Here is an 18,602-nt window from a genome sequence, read left to right on the forward strand (position 1 = left end):
GCATAACACCGCAGTTAAACTTTATGAATTATTCATTCACATTGTATAGAGTAAATATTTAATTCTGGAGCAAACTTCTTAATAACTGAGAGAAGTTGTGCTAAGAGCTTTCGTATTTGGAATGTACCCATTTTCCCATTACTCTCATTACATTTTTTTGTTCTAGTCTTTGACTTTGACAAAGTACATAAGCAGTTTCCCTACTATTCCCATTTATTTCCATCAAATAAGATGATGTCATCAGGATACATTTTTTTATTAATGGGATGCCAGTGTTTCCCTTTGTATTTCTTAAGTCTTGTTAGATCATCTGGCTGTTGCCAGAGATGAAACACTCTTTTGAGATGCAATTGTAGATCATTTGAAAGTGATATGAAGAAGCCCCTTCAAAGGTAATAAGATGTCTCTCTTTGTAACACAGACTCAGCTTTCAGAATTGAAGGCTTTCAGGCTTTGCCGTTCTGGTACGTCTTCCTGACTTGGTCCCTAAGGGAATTCCCTGGAGTCAACCCCACCCTTACCTCCTTCCAGGTCAACAGTTGCTAATATTTATTTTCTAACTAGGAAATAAACAGACAAGTCAACAATCAACAAGTCAATTTTAATGATAATAGTAACATTTTCTAACTATACCATTAAGTGTTTTAGAATATTCCCTGTCCCTCGGGAACAACTCTGATGAGCAAGATGCCATGAACAGATCTTAAAAAAAAAAATTGCCTTTCCTTTAAGGACTTTAAAATCCAGGGAACCAAAACCAGTCCCTAACCTTAGTGGAAGAGGCTAAAGGCTCAAACTCTTTTAAATTCAGCACTTCTTTACACTGGCAGTACTGAAGGCTTTTTGACAGTATTTTAAAAGTCATACCTTAATTCCTGTTATCTCCAGTACATACTTGTAACTTTTCATTGCTTTTTAAAGATAAAGGAACTGATTTGTATTCTTGAGACAGCCCTGCAAGTGAGCAGCTTGTCCCTGGGTTCAGAATCGATTGAGAGCTGGGCAGTCAGGCTCTCTCCATTGCCCGCTCTGCCTTCAAAGGCGGGACAGCAGGAAATGGACCAAAGTCCCAGGCAGTGTGTCCCTGCAGAAACAGTAGCCAGTCCTCCTAGCCACACTTAGTGTCTAGTACTTGGCCCAGAGTGTGAATTTTATAAATGTTGAGAACTCTTAGTTAAAGACGCCGTAGATACTGTTTTTAAAAGTCTTACAATTTCAATCATAAGCATTCTCCTAAACTGATTTTTTTCTTTTTCTTTTTTTTTTTTTTTAAGGGACTTCCTTGCTTAGCTAAGTATGCTGCTCTTGTAAAATGGACACTATAGCTCAGTTTGTTTGGGGAGCTTTGTTATTCTAGTAAATTTCCTTCCTCTTCTCTCTGGGCTTATAAAGCTTTCCCTTTTCAAAAAAAGAAATATCTGTTTAAAGCTGCTGAGATCAGCTCAGCAACCTCTGCTGGGAAAGAATAGCCCCGTGTATGCCCCCATAATCGTTTTAATTAGCCGTACATTCTGCAGGGCGCAAGGTCTGCACTGGAGCAGATGGCTGGTGGGGGCTATGACTGGGCTATTGTGGGCAGGGGCTGCGCCAGGCCTGCAGGCTACAGATGCTGGCCTAGCCTTGGGGCTGGAAGCCTGGGAGCCAAGAGTCTCGGGCCATCTGCTTTGCAGTCCAGCAAAGCAGGTGTCCCTCCAAAGAAAGCATTCCTGAAAGCAGTGTAGCCTGCGCGGCCCACGTGTGTGGAGCACCCTTGTCCAGCTGTAGGACAACCAGAGAGCTGGCCACAATGGCCAACGTAACACTGAGATGCACAGCTCACAAGGCGGGTGCGGGAGATCCCTTTGTCTGCTTGAGGGGGTGGCGGCTGCCTCTGTAGCAGCCATTTTGGGGCCAGGCAACCTCTGACCCTCTGTCCTCTCTCAGTGGGGCTGTTGGCCAGCACACTTGGCCTGGAATGTGGCTACACAGGCAGCTCCTGCCCACTATGGCCACCCAGGGGACACTGTCCACTGTGAGGAGGGGCCCTGGGGAGGTCTTGCTCCTAAGCTGAGTCAGAAGTTGATTTATCATAACTACCATGCTCAAAGCTGTAATTTCTCTTCTTTTTTTTAACATTTTATTTTTATTTATTTATTTTTTGATTTTTTTGGGGGGGTAGGTGACATAGGTTAACGAAATCCAATAAGTTTCAACCGTACACTTTAACAGTAAGGCATATATATGTTTACACTGTGTGCTCACCTCCCATAGTTAGATTTCTTTCTGTCACCACTCAAAGCTGTAATTTCTGCAAGTCTCTTCTGGGTTTGTTTTTAAAGCTGGCCCTGGTCTGTCTGCTGTTTCTTTCCTCTGTCTGCCCTTGTCCTAGTTTTGAACACCCAGGTCATGAGAATAATAATTGTAGTATGTGTTTACAGGCATTTAGCACTTAATTTGTAGCAGTTATTGTTTTAAGTACTTTTCAAATATTAGCATGCCCTCCTAGGTAGGCATTGCTATTCACTTACCTATGAGGAAACTGAAGTACTTTGGGAGTTAAGTAACTTGCCCAAGGTTGCGCAGCCAGTAAGTGAGTGGCAGAGCTGAAATTGAACTTGGTGAGTCTGATTCTGGAGTCCAAATCCTTAACTCCATCATTGTTCTGGCTGAAATTATAATAGCAATAGCTAACAATTCCTAAGTGTCAGGCATGTGCTTTCATGTCCCTATTAGGTGGATATCCCCACCTAGCAGATGAAATAAGGTAGTGAGGGGTCACACAAAGTGGCATAGCCAGATCTAACCCAGACAGCTTCGTCAAACCCTCAAGCTCACGCATACCACCATTTTGCCCCCAGAGTTAGGAGTAACTAAAGTCCCACAGAATGATGTTTTATATTTATTAATATCGATTATTTCTCCAGGGTGAGGCTACATAAGATTTCAAGGGCAGAAATTAAAAATCCGTTTTCATGGATTATGCTGAGAACACATCCCAGCAGTTGTTCCTCCCTTTCTCCCACACTTTCCCAGCGATTTTTGTGATTATCTCCTTTCCAGTGCTCGTGGCTGATCTGTGTCTAGAGGCCACCTGCCAGGTTTTCACTGCTCTGGGTAAACCATCAGCAATTAAACGACCTTGTTCCAAAATGATGCCGCCTTTATTGGTGTTGTTGAAGTAGCCAAATGATCTAATCCCCAACCTTCTAACCTGCCTTACCCTCTCTCTCCTGCTTTTTAATTGGAACTATTGGCTCCAGGCAGTGAGAATGAAAGTAAATGAGCTGTGAATGAATTGAATTCGAACCTCCCCACCCCCCCCCCCCCGCCATTGCAATTTAATAACAAATATTCTGCCACCATGTGCTTACTTCCCTCTTTATCTGAATGGCAAACTCCATCTCCAGTTGAGGTGGTCTTGGAATGAAAATGTAGCCATTAATATAAGCTTGCTTCTCCTGGTTAGATCTGTGTTTCTTACAAAGGGCCATGGGAGAAATGCTTGGGAAGTTGTTACCCCTAAAGATTTTAAAACAAGTTATCTCTTACCTCACTACCTCTTGCCTTCATTGTTTGTGTGAAATCATTTAAGCTGCTAGTGCTGCCTGGGGTTTAGAAGATTGTGCCATACCTGATGCCACTGGGTTAGGTTGTCTCAAGACGGCCTCTTTTGGATCGTCGTGGTCACAGTCCCCAAAGTAGGTCTCAGATGAATGTCCCTGATCTTCCCACACTCTGCTAAGCTTAGGAGGCATTGGCATCAGCAGCTTTCACCCTCCTGGACAGCACCTGGGCTTCCTACCGAGCCTTCTCTATCTGTCACAGGTCACAGGTCACAGTGCTTGAGGGCATAGCAGACATTGCAGTGGTATACCAAAGGGAGAGAACTTCCCTCTTCTCCACACCCCCAAGTCACAGGAAATCCTTTAGTGAGAATTTGATGACAGGTGGGCAGGTGATAAGCTGTGCCTATTTATATTGTATAAACAGCATTTATAACAGTAAAGAAAATAAAATTGTTCCCCATATTCCTTCAACCAAATGCATCTGTTTTATGACCTCTGTTTCCTTCCAGTTTTTGTTTAATCGTATAAATACTTTTGCCAGTGGTGATCATAGTGTAGATAGCATTTTTGTTATTGTCTTTCTTTTAACATTTCATAAGATGTGTTTCCATGCTCCTACATGGTTTTATAATTATACTTTTAATGACTACGATAGGGTGTATCGTTACACTTTTATACTCCATTGTTGAATATTTACATTGCTTTCAATACTCATTAGAAATGCTAAATGTAGATATTTATACATATGTTTTTATTTCTTTGATTGTATTGCCATCAGAAATCATGAAATTATTGGGTCAAAGACTGACTTTATATTTATGGCTTTTGATACATTAAGCCATTTTCTTTACTAAAAGGATAATATCCATTTACATTGCTACCAATAACATAGTTAGTAGTTTTAAATCATAACTTGATGGTAATAGGAGTTATATCTCAAATACTTTGCTAATTTAATGGGAACAAAATGATCCCTTGGTTTTCATTTGATTACTGCTTAAATGAACCTTTCCCCATATTTGTTTAATTGTGTTGCCTCTTATGCGAATTGTGTTTGTGTTCTTTGCATATTTGCTGGAGACTTGGCATTTTTCTTACAGATTTATATGAATAACTGATACCTCCCCAAGGCCATGCAAATTGATGCTTTAAATTTAAACATGGTAATGAAAGAAAGTCTGCCAACATAAATTTGATATGTGCTACATAAACACATGTCCTATAAAAATAATACATTTCACAGTGCTTATTATGTGCCAGGCACAATTCTAAGCATTTTACTCAGCTCTGTGAAATACGTATTACTTTATTCCCATTTTAGAGATAGAGAAACTGTGGCAAAAGAGGTTAAGAAACTTGTCCAAACCTAACCCAGTCAGTAAGCCAGGATTCAGAGCCTGGCGGTCTGGCTCCCTCATCTGTGCTGTGACACCCACATTTGATCTCTTATTAGTCAGGGATGAGAATTAGGAAAAGAAGGCAGCGGGGAAGTACTGCTCTTGGGAGTGAATCTGACACATGCACCTAGTCCCAGAGACAGTATATTGTAGCCTTTTGCTCCTCTGAACTAATTGTTCACTGTTTAAAATAAATTGAGAAGTGAGCAAATGTAAGAAATAAACTTTTCTGTAGCAAGATACACACCTTGTTTCTTTAGGAATTATTACCAAGGATTTTTTGAAGGTGTGTTTGCATTTTTCCAACTGTATCCCTGCAGAGGCTCCCTTTATTTATTCGAGTCCATTGATTCCTGTTCTCCAGCCTTTTCTCTTGTCAGTTTGTGCTATTAAAAATTATCCCCCGCTTGTGATTTGGTAGGTTTTATTTTGACCAAATGGTTCTTAGATCATAGAAACCTATTTTATTTGTTTTAGATGGATTTAATGGATTTCATTTTAGGATTTATCAAGCTTACACGCTGAATAATCAATTTCCACATTTGGGGTGCCAAAATAGTGTGAGCATTTAAATCATTTGCCCTGTTGGATAAGGAAATAAAGATGAAGGGACAGACAGACACGATGCTTTTATTAGTGGAGCTTTATTGATTTAAAACTTTATATATATATATATATATAAAAAAAGAAAACAGTTGAATTCTACCCAGAAAGCATGATGTAAGAAAATATATGGAGGACTAGTTAGTCCACTTCCCTCCCACTTCCTCCATGCCTTATACATCCTCCAGGTTTGAGATATGTTTTTAGGTGAAATGTGGGCTGATAAAATTGTAATCACAAACAAGCAAAAATCACACTGCACTAATTCAGTTTCCACGGGTACCATGTATATTAGTGACTTTCAGCGGTAATCTGAATGAGTTGTAGTGAATTTATGTATTTTGACTTACAGCCTTTTATACCATTTCTATATGGCAAGAATCTATCTCAGCATTGTCAGTTTGTGGTTTCAGTTTAGTGTGACAAAACTTGGTGAACTCCTTGAACTGGTGCTATCTTCACTATGTTTCTTTTCTTTTCTTTTTTCTCTCTCTCTCTTTTTTTTATGCCTACAGCACCTGGTCTTCCTAGGTGGTCTCTCAACCAAATACTAACCAGGCCTGACCCTGTTTAGCTTATGAGATCAGACGAAATCGGGCTCGTTCAGGCTGGCATGGCCGTAGACTATTCACTATGTTTCTAAGTAAAATAAAGAACTGTGAAATCCTGGTGGACAGTTTCCTTCAGTGAAGAGGGAACAAGCATAAGTGAGTGTGGAGGGGAACAGAGCAGATGTGCTTAGGTTGCCTGAAAGAAGTACTTCAGCCCATATCAACGAGAACGAGCTACTGAAAGTCAACATTTAATTTAAGAATTTTAGGTGGCACACCATTCTGCCATGAGGAATCCAAGCTCTGGAGACAGAAGCTAACTAGGCTCATTTTCTTGTTGAGTTTATTTCAGGATTCTAAGAAATCAGTTTATCTTGTACAGTTTAGCCATCACAGAGAATGGGCTGGTTATTTGTTGTCAAAGGCAGCTTCATTCATAAAGTTGGCTCTTTGCTGAAACAGCCACTGGGTTTTGAATGGGAGGTTACACCTTTTCTCGGCAGAGTTTCCTACGATGGTTGTAGAATCTGCCAACAGGAACCATCAGGCAGCTCTCTGGCAAGGCCAAAGGCCACTGCAGACCTACCTGTTGCCATTGGTTGGAGCAGAGCTTTGCCATGCTTGGCCAGTGGAGCAAGGCATGAATTTTGGTTTTGACTTAGGTCCTTGCCTGGCTGCCTTTGTGCACTGAGTGCTTTTGTGCACAACTCTATGCTATGACTCACAAAAGATACAGCAGTAACATTGCAGATAAGGAGGCAAAATGGCCCTGTTCAGATACATTTCACTGCTTTTAGTGTAATTTACCAGCAATATATATATTTTAACTTGAGCTTTTTAGCCTACCGATTTTGGGCTGCATCTCAGTCTCCTCACTGTGTCACAAACACACTAGGCTTATTCTTGCCTCCATTCTTCAGCAAATAGTGACTTCTCCTTTGTTTTCACTTAACTATCTCTTGCTCATCCTTCAGTTCTCGGTTTAGACATTCTTTCAGAAAGTCTGTCCTGATCTCCCAAGTCTGAAGGATCCCATTTAGATACCTTTATAACATCTTGAACTTCTCCACTGTAGCACTTAATATACTTTTTAATATCGTACTTCCTGTTTGGTTTTGTCTGTACATCTTCATTAGCATTTAAACTTCCCGAGGCAAAAAATGTTTATCTTGTTTATAGTTGTATTCCAAAGATGTAGCATAATACTTGGCACCCGATAAACATTTATTGAAGAATCAATTTGTAAATGCATGCATATGAACCCTTGTTGGTTAATGTATTCTGAATATTTGCTCTGGTTTGGTTCTATTGGTGGTGATAGGTTTTGCTGATGAGTAAGTGACCTCAAATCCTTGGTGAAACACTCCAGAAAGTTTTGTGATGTTTCTTAGGAGTCTCCTCTCAATTGGCTAGTTGACTGAGGAGAAAGCACTAGAGGGTTCTAAATCATGTGATTCACTCAGATGATGATTTCAGAGCCAGAGAGTGATCTGGTCTTGGAAAAACTGATAAGTTCTAAAGCACAGTAATCTTTTTCTCTTGCCTTCTCTAGCACTGGAAGATGCAACACAGTGAGGAGTATGAAGCAGAAGGTAAGAACTGAGTTTATGTCGGGCCTGCCTGGGAGCAAATGCTGCCATTCACAGGGCACTTTCCACACCTGCCTTCCTGCTTCTCTAAGCCTTTCTAACTGTCATGCATGCCAGCTAAGAAGTAACTTTAAGAAAATTTTAAAAATTAATTCTCAATTGATAGCTTGTATTTTTAAAATCCTAACGTTTAACATGCAAGATATGGGAACTAAGATGTAGAATTTCACTTATGGGTTAAATTACTTTCTTATGTAGACTTTAAACTTAGTCTGTGAACAGTCCTAAATTAAATAGTGTTCTATCTCAACAGATTTTAGATGGATTTAAGCATCAAAACACGTTGATCTTTTGGCCAGCAGATGGCACTGTTGTTCAGCTGACAGAACCTCAGCTGGCTTCACAGCCCACCCTGGGTTAACTGAACTTAAGTATACTTAATTGTATGTTCTCTAGGTCTCCAACCTGCAAAGACACGGTAGTAATGGGCTTAATTTCTTTGATAAATAGTAGGAGTAGTGCTAAATGCTCTTCCTAACCCCTCCAAGGTTCTTCCATACACGCAAAATTGTGCCAGTAATTATCTCATGTTTATATAATGACTTTACGGAATCTCTAATAGGTGAGTGGAGAATTTAACTAGAACTGAGAACTTTTACTACAAGACAAATAAATTTTGATATGTAGTTTTAAATATGTTTTCAAACAGAACTTATCCTTAATAGAAAGCTAATTGGTAACTCACAGCTTGTAACCATTTATTCTTTCACGTTGGATTATTTGACCATCAGAATAGTCATATGTGCAAAGATTTGGGAACAAGTGAGTCTTGGGACTTTTATGATTATTTTATGATATTTATCATGAAATTATTCTCAATAAAAGCAGTCCTAATGCTTAGACTGGAAAGAAAATGGAGATAATACAGTCTGGTAGCTCTAGCTGGGGCAGGGTGTATAAAGCTCTTTGGAATGCCTCTCAGCTAGCCTTCTCTTCTGATCACACAAAAGCGTAAGCCTGAGCATGTTTTCACTTGGAATAAAACAGGACTTGAACCTTGGCATCACTGAGCAGGAGGTATTTCTTACACGGGTATGACTGCCAGTGAACAAAAAGTGCCTGTTTGCGCTAGTAGCGGCCAAAGGACCAATGGTTCCATTTCATTTGAACTTCAGAATCAAATCAAAAAGTGGAATCAACACGTATAGTCTTTGTCTTACAGTATTTGCTTTCAAAAAGCACAATTTTCTCTGAGAATAGGTATCGCTTTGCAATCTGTTTGGAGACAACACATTATAAGCTTTTATTTCAGGCCAGTTGAGATTTTGGAACCCAGATGACTTGAATGCCTCCCAAAGTGGGTCTTCCCCTCCCCAAGACTGGATAGAAGAGAAACTGCAGGAGGTTTGTGAAGATTTGGGGATTACCCGTGATGGTCACCTGAACCGAAAGAAGCTGGTCTCCATCTGCGAGCAGTATGGTTTGCAGAATGTCAATGGAGAGGTAAGCCTTGCATTATGTTTTTATTCAGAAATACTAATCATGATAAAAGATAAACTGGGCCCAGGTTAGGGACAGCTATCTTTTGGCTTCCTGCAGCGTTTAATAGAGACTCCATTCTCTTTTGTTTCCCTAGAAAGTCAGCCACAAAAATTGTCTTTCAGGAGCTCATGTTGTGCTTTAGGAAATAAAAATTTGCAGTAGCTGACACTTACTGAGTCCATACCGTGTGCTCCTCAGTGTGCTAAGCACTTTATGTCACATTATTATCAGACACTAGCTCAGTGCAGCCATGATGTCAGATAAATTTGTAGACCTGGCATGCACAGATGTGAATGTGAGAAAGGCATACAGGAAGGATTAAACATTTGAGTTGAGGGAATATTTTGAAGGCTGGGCTGATGAGTAGGTTTTTCAGCAGACTAGGTAATGTGTAGGAAAAACTGACTTGCCGAGGATGGTCTGGTCTGCTTTTGTGGGACATACTGGTGTAAAGAGAGCCTCTGTTTAGGAAACCAGCCAGGAGCCATCACAGTATTTTGGTCATAAGGAAATGAAGAGGGTAGGCTGGTGGTTTTAAAGGTATGCAGAAGTGTCTTGAAGGAGCTCCCAAAAACACTCTTGCTTGGTAAAATTCTGACCTTTATGTTTTCTGAAAAATTAAGAGGGGAACGGGTAGAACTGGGCACATGAGTAATCATGAAACCTAAGAATGTAAATAATTCCAAGATATGTCTTTCAAAGAGCTGAAAATAAGAATTGGAGGGATTTAGAGGTTACAACTATAGTTGTAGCTTTGGGAATCTTTGATTGTAATATTTGAAAACATGCTATCTGTTTGCTCAGGGAATAGGCGGTATTATTTTCCTAAGCCAGAAAGAAATTTATCATTAAAAGTTTCTAAGTAGCCTGGCTTGCAGAAAAACTCCCCACCCCACCTACCACCCGCCCTCTTCTTCCTTGTATATGTGACCACTATATACCCTTTGATTACCTTTTTAATGGCTCAGTGGTCATTTACTTTTCGGTGGTGGTTTTTGAGTCATAAAATTAAATGCATCATTCTAAATTATAAACCAGTGCAGTATGTAGAACCTTGGGTGGTTTTTTTGCCAAGAAATATTGCACAAACTTGGATTATTTATCTAAGAACAGCCCTTGGAATAAACTGTAGCCATATGCAGGGAATTGCATCTTTTGTGGTACAGTTTTCAGAATCTGGGAAAAGAATTAGTATATTTAGTTGTTTTCCTCTGCTCTGAGGATGAGTAAAAGATTGCTTATTAAATATTGCATTTACTTAGTGTTTTTCCTCCCCCCAAAATCATGAAATACTATAGCACTTTGTATTACTAGCACTAGACCACAGAGCAGCTAAAAGTTCAAGATGATCTCATCAACATATACTTTGAAATCTTAGAATTTTACAACTGAAAGCAATTTTAGATTTAGTCAGCCCCTTATTTTATAGAGAGAGATTACTGCTGCTTGTTGCCATTACCAGGAAGGGGGTATAACTAGTACTCTGCTTTCCAGACACGAAAACATCTATAGGACAGGGATGACACACTGTCTCCAGATGCTAAGTGTAGCTCAAAGGCTATTTTATGTGGCCTGCCCAATGTTTAAAAATTGAAATTTTTGCTGCACTTTTTAATACCAGGAGATTTTGGCTCCATTTTGCTGGCAGTGAGAAGTGCCTAGTTCCTTTGGACAGGACATACACTCATGTGTCAGTTCACAGCTTTGGCATTACTTTCTAATGTTTCAAAACCATCCTGCCCCATTTATGTATATCACCTGCGTGGCCTCTCTGGATATTTGGGTTCGTGGTGCCTGTTCTGGTGCATTATTTTGCAACTTACACATTGGGAAATCAACCATCCAAAGACCTGGCTGATGTATCGTGAGGAGTAAAAATGTCCTCCAGGTTCTAGATTAGGCTCCTGCAAGGCTGCAAGGGATGTGGAGCCCCAGTTGCCCATTTGACTTACATTCTTTTCAGCCCAACCCTGCTCTCATCCACCCTCTCCTGAATCCACATCCTTTTTATTGACCACTTGCCTACTCCCCCATGTGCAATAATTGGCAGCACTCACTGTTCTACCACTTCGAATAGATGAGGTGATGGGTATTTAGGCAATCTGGAAGTTATGCATCAGTTTGTCCAGGGTCACCAGGCCAAACGGTGTAGAGCTAAGGTTAGAGTCAAAATATGCTTGTTAACTTCAGTCAGCATACCTGGCTTTTACTGTGACTTCTGGTTTGATGATCCTGAAAGCCTAGTCCTCTACGAAAGTGTTCTTTTGGTTGTTAAGAGTGAGACCAAGAAGCTAAGGGATCTTGGCAACCTCAGAATCTAGCCCAGAATCTTTCATTGGTTTCATCACACAATTCTCTATTAGGAACTCTTGCTTCTGCCAAAGATTTCCACTCTTTAGAATAGTTTTCTTGTTTTAGCGTCCTCTCCAGAGGAAGTAGTATAAAAATAAGAATAGAAACAGATGTTTCCTATTAGATATGAATTTTTTTAAAAAAACATTTGCGATAAAACAAATGCCTCAAGCACTTACATGAGGAATAAAATCAACAATTCTGAGATGACTCGAATCCTAGCAATAGTCCAGACTTATGAAATGAATATTGAAAATTTGAAGATGTATTACCAAGAGGCCTTTGTAAGAATGGACCCAATTAACTGTAGGCTCTAAGGCAGCAAGAGTAAATTTGTTTGTTTCCTTTTTACGTAGCAGCATGAGCATCACCTGAGAGCTTGTTAGAAATGCAGAATCTCAGGCCCCACCCCCAGATTTAACTGTATCAGAGTCTGCATTTTAACAAGATCCTCATCTGATTTCTGTTTTGTACATTGGAGTCATGCACCTATAGAAAAATGTTAGCCCTCCAAATAAAGAGCGATCCGACTGCCAGGAGGAATGAGGTCTTTGCCTTCCGTCTGTTTCGTGGTGTTAGTGATTCATCTGCTTTATTCTTCTTCCCATTCCTCTGTGTGCTAGGGAACAAACCGTCTCTTAGGCAAGCCTCTAGAAGAAACTGTAGTCCAGTCTCCCCTTCCCCAAATCTATGTTGATTACTGTCAGAGGTACAAAATAGCCAGGCAAAATTCCTTTCTCTTTACCTCTCCTGGAACTCTTCCATTGCACGTACACAAAATCCTTCATATCCAATCTTCATTTCTCCTACACTAAAGCATTAAAACAGAAACCCAAAACACACAGTATTGTTCCAAGTAACAGTCTAAATTCCAAGTCACAGCTTTCAGACCCAAACTCTTAGATCATTGCAGTCTGTCCCAGACCAAATTCTGCTATGCTGGCATACCAATTTCAAAAATTCAATATAAGTACAATATCTTATGGAGTCGCCACAGTACAATAGCGCAATAAATGTCTAACTAACTTTTACTGTTATAACACCAGAAACTATATCTTTATATTTTTTAAGTAATGTCTTAATTTGTGATAATATTGTATAGTAACATTAAAGATTACCTGTTCTAAGAGAGTAAGTAAAAGAGAAAAACAGTTAATTGCTAGATTAATGTTTAAAGATTATGAAGATGTTGAAAATGGACTTTTCTTTAGTATGTGTGAGGTGGAAAGATGTTACTAGAAAGGAAAATAAATTCATTCAGCGGAATGAGAATAAAGGGTCATGTTATATTTTTGGAGTCCTGGGATCAACAGTGGTGTCAATTTCTATTGGCCAGATGTGTACTTTGGGCCTTCTGCTATTTTGAGTGAAATATTTTAAATATATGGTTACCCTTCTCTAGATGCTCGAGGAAGTCTTCCATAATCTTGATCCTGATGGTACAATGAGCGTAGAAGACTTTTTCTATGGCTTGTTCAAAAATGGAAAATCCCTTACACCATCCGCATCTACTCCATATAGACAATTGAAAAGGCACCTCTCCATGCAGGTAAGAAATACATAGGAAGTGGTTTCTTTGTGAGTAGAAGTTAAGCCTATAGAGTAATTTCTAATGATTTAATCTGTTGTCTGAAGGCAAATACTAAGGAGAGAGAGAAGCAAGAGAAGAATAAGAAAGACAGACTAAACCATTGGGAAGGGAAAGTCAGGTTTCTAGGAATGACCGTAAATTACAGAGTGGGAGACCACTGACTGCTCCTTAACGCTATCAGAAGAAGAAACCTGATGTTAGGTAGAGACACATCTCGTTTATGTCAGTGAACTCTCTACCAGACCAGTTGTTCTTGATAAGCTTTGCATTCTTGACTCACCTGGGGAAAGGAGATCAAAGGGGCTACATGACTTTTTTCTAGCAGTGTAAATTAGGGAAACATGCCTTCTGCTCCTTGTGGTCAAGATGGACTAATGTTAGTCTTGACCAAAATCTTGTTGAAATGCCTGAGCTTGCTCACATCTCTTTCTTCTTCCAGTCCTTTGATGAGAGCGGTCGACGTACTACAACCCCATCGGTGAAGACGGGTACCATTGGCTTTCGGGTCTTCTCCTGCCTGGATGATGGGATGGGCTATGCATCAGTGGAGAGAATACTTGACACCTGGCAGGAAGAGGGCATTGAGAACAGCCAGGAGATCCTGAAGGTGTGGCAGCTCACGTAGGGGAAAAATGAGAAATTGGGGAAGAGTTAAGAAAAATATCCAGGGTTTTTTTGAGACTGTGACTTGATTTGATTTCTCCTTAATTCTTCTAATCACAATATCTCAGAGATAAGAGGTAACTTTTCCTACTCCTTTTAATCAGGAGTCTGTTGCTAACTACTTTCCATTTTTTTAATCCCTGAATTATTGACAAGTGAGATGCTCTTAACTGATCTCTGGCTGGTAAAGATTAGAATCATACCATTGTGTTTATTTATAAAGTGCCAGATAGCATTAAAAAAAAAAAAAAAAAAAAGGCAGGCAAATAACCATCTTAGAGTTTTCTTAAAGAGAACTTAGTTATGTTCTAGATTGAAAGCCGTTCCTTAACAATCACTAAAAAAATGTAATCATTCATCTTCTAGAATATAAATTCAGTTCTCTAAGTTTGCTAACTCACATTTTCTGCTTTCAGAGGATAGAACTTGTGATTGTCTTGAACTTGTTTTGATTTATAGGCCTTGGATTTCAGTCTTGATGGAAATGTCAACTTGACAGAATTGACGCTGGCTCTTGAAAATGAACTTTTAGTTACCAAGAATGGCATTCACCAGGCGGCACTGGCCAGCTTTAAAGCTGAGATCCGGCATTTGCTGTGAGTTGGAAAGTTCACCTGCTCCATTTCCTTTTCTACTTGTCCAGCAAGTCATTCAGATGCCTGTGATATACATTCTTTTATTCTGTATGCAAATATGACTATCATCTTTTTATTGTGAAAATGAGGTAGAGCTTAGATTTGCATGTAGGTTTTTGAAGGGAGCTGTGGAATGAATGTCTTTTTGTTTCGAAAGGGTTTTGGTTGTCTTGATTTTACGTTTGTATCGAAGCAAGCCAGTTGAGAGCTTTTGGGGGCCTACTCGTTGCTTAGAAACAGTTTCCCATTAACTTGATTTATTTCTGATTCTAGGGAGCGAGTTGATCAGGTGGTCAGAGAAAAAGAGAAGCTACGGTCAGATCTGGACAAAGCTGAAAAGCTCAAGTCTCTAATGGCCTCAGAAGTGGACGATCACCACGCGGCCATAGAGCGGCGGAATGAGTACAACCTCAGGTGAGACTGATAGGACCAGGTCCCTCCTTTCCTATCACCCTGGCCCAAGGCAGTGGGGCTCAGCCGGCCTGCCTGCTTCGCCACACCTGGCTGGAGTGACTTAGGTGTGGTTAAGCCTAAAGGAAAGCAGGCGACACTAGATACCTTCTCAAGTTGTTTCCCATCTCTGACTCTGTGTTTCCATTTTGGGTGGATTCACACAAGGATCTCCGCAGGATCTGACAGCAGCTTCTTGGTCTTTCGTCCTCACAGGAAACTGGATGAAGAGTACAAGGAGCGCATAGCAGCCTTAAAGCATGAGCTCCGAAAGGAGAGAGAGCAGATCATGCAACAGGTGGGCAAGCAGCGCTTGGAACTTGAGCAGGAAGTTGAAAAGGCAAAAACAGAAGAGAACTACATCCGGGACCGCCTTGCCCTCTCTTTAAAGGTAATCATCCTCTGTTCTGTGGTCTGTGTCCTGGTGGGGATACCACATGGAAAACCACAGCTCTTTAATAGGGAAGGTCTGTACAGAGCTCAGTCCAAGGATTCCTGTAAGTTTACCCAGTTGGGTCATGACCCAGACATGGCAGAGCCCCTGCTGGGATCTAGATTTCAGGGGTATCCAGACTTCCGGTTTGCAAACAGTGTTGATTAGCGTATCTTGTTATTCCCTCCTGAAGTTGCACTGGGTCCTCAGGGCTGTTTGGCACCTGGTTGATGCCTTCTTCCTTCCCTGCCCTCCTTGCACCCCTTACCATTAGCAAATGGCCTTGTCTCCTGCCACACAGAGCCCATCAACTTTGCTTCTCTGCTTCCAAATATGCCTTTTCCTCTAAACATCCTCCTCTCCTTTCCTGTGCCTCATAAAAGAAGTGATCCTTCTCCTTACTGGACTATGACACCAGATAATATGGTACAGTGTGTTCTAGAGGTAGGGGCAGAGGGTTCTGGACTTAGACTGCCTGGTTCCAATCTGGATACCACTGCTTACTGGAAAACCTTGATCAAGTTACCCAAACCTGTGTCCTGTTGTGCAAAATGGGCACTATTATAATAACTACCCCATAGTATAGATATAGAGATTAAATAAAATGCTGCATATACAGTGTCTGGAAAGTAATAGGTACATATGGAATATTCACTGTTGTTGAGGTCATGAAAGGTTCTCCAAACTCCACACATCAAAAAGTGAGCTAAATTCTCACTTCCTAACAATCAAACTACTTCCTCTCCTGAATTTTCTCCCTAATCAGTCTCATCACCATGTGCTGTTAAGTCACAGAAGCCAAAATCCTCGGTCATCCTCACTCATCAGTCTTTAAAAGTCCTGTTGATGCTCTGAAATGCCTCTCAGATTTATCCACTTCCTCTTCATTTCTACAGGCTCTGAACAGATTCAGAATTCATCACAGTTCCTCAATAGACTTAATGTGCAGCCTTTCTTCTAGCTATCCAACCTCCCTATGGCCACCAGAGTCACCTCACGAAAGGACACTTACGGTCATGCTGTTACCCATTGTAAAAGTGCAGTGTGGTAGCACCGAAGGCCCCTGAAACAGGCCTTGTCCTCATACCTTTCTAACCTCAGGAACTGCCGGCAACCTCCAGTGCCATGTCCCCAGCCCCGTTGCACCTGCCATCAGCTCTCACGGTTCCTCAGTGGGCTTTAATGCTCCTTCACTGCTTGCTTCAACACTGCAGCCCAAATTACTTTTTTGTTCCCATTTCACTTATTCTTTTCTTGCCAGAGGTAGCATATTTTCTATGGCGTCATAGATAATCGTATCTATACCTGCTCCCTCCCCACAGTCCGACTGTGCGTGCCCCGTGGTCAGGAGCAGAATCCGTGTCCAGAGCACCAGCACAGGCCCGATACACCACTATTGTTCCCCATTGTTTTGACATCTAAATTTAGATATACTTTGAAAGGTTAGAGTTGTAGAATTGGCATTTTGGGGGAAGATAGTATTTTTTTAAAATGCTTCAAGCACATTCTTTTTTACTCCATATTGCTGTGTGAGGGTGTGAAATAGAATGTATTAAAATGTATTGGCTCTATATTCTTTTGGCAAAATGTACTTTGAAAATAATGTTCTTCCAATCAGCCTTTAACATTGGAATAGAAAATATGTCAAATGGTACATCTTTAACAAATGTAGGTAGAAATTTAATAAGTCTTATATATACAGAAAAAAACCCATATTTTGTGGACTTCAGTTGATGTGTTATTTTATTATAGTAATTTAAATATACCAATTATGAAAAATCTGTATGTGTAGCTTTTACATCTTTAAACCAAAATAAAATTGTTAATTAAATATAAATTAAGCCGTAACATCACTGAATGAAAATTTATTTTAGATTTATTCTACATTTTATAGTTTTTCCAACTTCTCTTTTGCTGTCATCTGAACCATGTATTCAGTAGCCGGTTTTCTTTCATTTGACATTATGTCGAGAAAGTATTTTCGTGTCATTGAATTTTCTGTTGCAATGCTGTCCAATAGAAATATAATGCAAGCCATATATGTAATTTAAAATTTTCAAATAGCCACATTAAAAGGTAAAAAGAAACAAGTGAAATTAATTTTAAATCATTTTATTTAACCCAGTATCTAAAAACATTACCATTTTGGCATGTAATCATACACAAGAAGTATTGAGCTATTTTATATTTTTGTACTAATTCTTAGAAATCTGGTGAGTATTTTATACTTCCAGCACATCTCAATTTATGCTGTGCGTATTTCAAGTGCCTAATATCCACATGTGACTACTAGTGGGAATATATGGGACAGCACAGTTCTATAAGGTCAGAAATAAAGAGGAAGCAGACTTTTGGGTTGTAAGATAAATTGTCAATTTTCTTTTATATTTACTTTTATCTAATCTGAAACTTTCAGATTAAACAGATTTTCCCAATCTAGAGCACTGATTTATGCCTCATATAAAATAGTACAACCATTTGCTTATTTTTTCATCTGTGCCTATTTAATTTCCCCAAATTTCTTCAGGAAAACAGTCGTCTAGAAAATGAGCTTCTGGAAAATGCCGAGAAGTTGGCAGAGTATGAAAATATGACAAACAAACTTCAGCAAAATTTGGAAAATGTGTTAACAGAAAAGGTAATCTGTTTCAATTTGATTTCCTGATATGCAGCCCAAAGTGTAGTTTACTCAAAAGAGCAGAAGCAATGACACCAAGAAAATGTCTATTAGGAAATGATTTAGATGGCTAGAGGAAGCAGTAATTTTTGCGGGGATGTAATTTAAGAGGTTGGATGTGAGGGAAACATTGTGTGGCACTGAGAAATGATCCCTGCCTTAGTTGAACACATCACTCTAGTATGTTCTTCCCATCATCCAGTTGGTAGTATTTCTGCTTAAATGTCACATTCTTGTCATACTCAGGAGACTGGATGAATACCAGAAACTGGGGCCTTTGGTATGTTAGAGGTCAAAGAAGGACCCTTGGGAAAAATGACAGCGTTTCTCTTTTACTTTTCTAGTTTGGTGACCTCGATCCCAGCAGTGCTGAATTCTTTCTGCAAGAAGAGAGGCTGACACAGATGAGAAATGAATATGAGCAGCAGTGCAGGGTGAGTGACTGAAGAGAACTTAGTAAGTGGAGGAGTACTTGGCTTCAAATCCTGCTTCACCATTAACATTCACTAGCTGTGTAACCATGATTAAGTCACTTAATCTGTGGGCGCCTCAATTCTTCATCTATAAGATGGTA

General features: G+C 39.9%; 1 protein-coding gene across 1 annotated transcript in view; it reads left to right on the plus strand.

The window, feature by feature from the left end:
- The window catches only part of NIN (ninein), a 93,257-nt gene that overhangs the window by 36,402 nt on the left and 38,253 nt on the right, over nt 1–18,602 (plus strand). Inside the window, 9 exon segments of the mRNA XM_039865146.1 lie at nt 7,649–7,688; nt 8,998–9,188; nt 12,982–13,128; nt 13,610–13,777; nt 14,293–14,429; nt 14,742–14,882; nt 15,135–15,309; nt 17,879–17,989; nt 18,373–18,462. Coding sequence (XP_039721080.1) covers nt 7,649–7,688; nt 8,998–9,188; nt 12,982–13,128; nt 13,610–13,777; nt 14,293–14,429; nt 14,742–14,882; nt 15,135–15,309; nt 17,879–17,989; nt 18,373–18,462 — 1,200 coding nt within the window.

Source organism: Pteropus medius, unplaced genomic scaffold, assembly GCF_902729225.1.
Source record: "Pteropus medius unplaced genomic scaffold, Ma_sr-lr_union100, whole genome shotgun sequence".
NCBI classification, from domain to species: Eukaryota; Metazoa; Chordata; class Mammalia; order Chiroptera; family Pteropodidae; genus Pteropus; species Pteropus medius.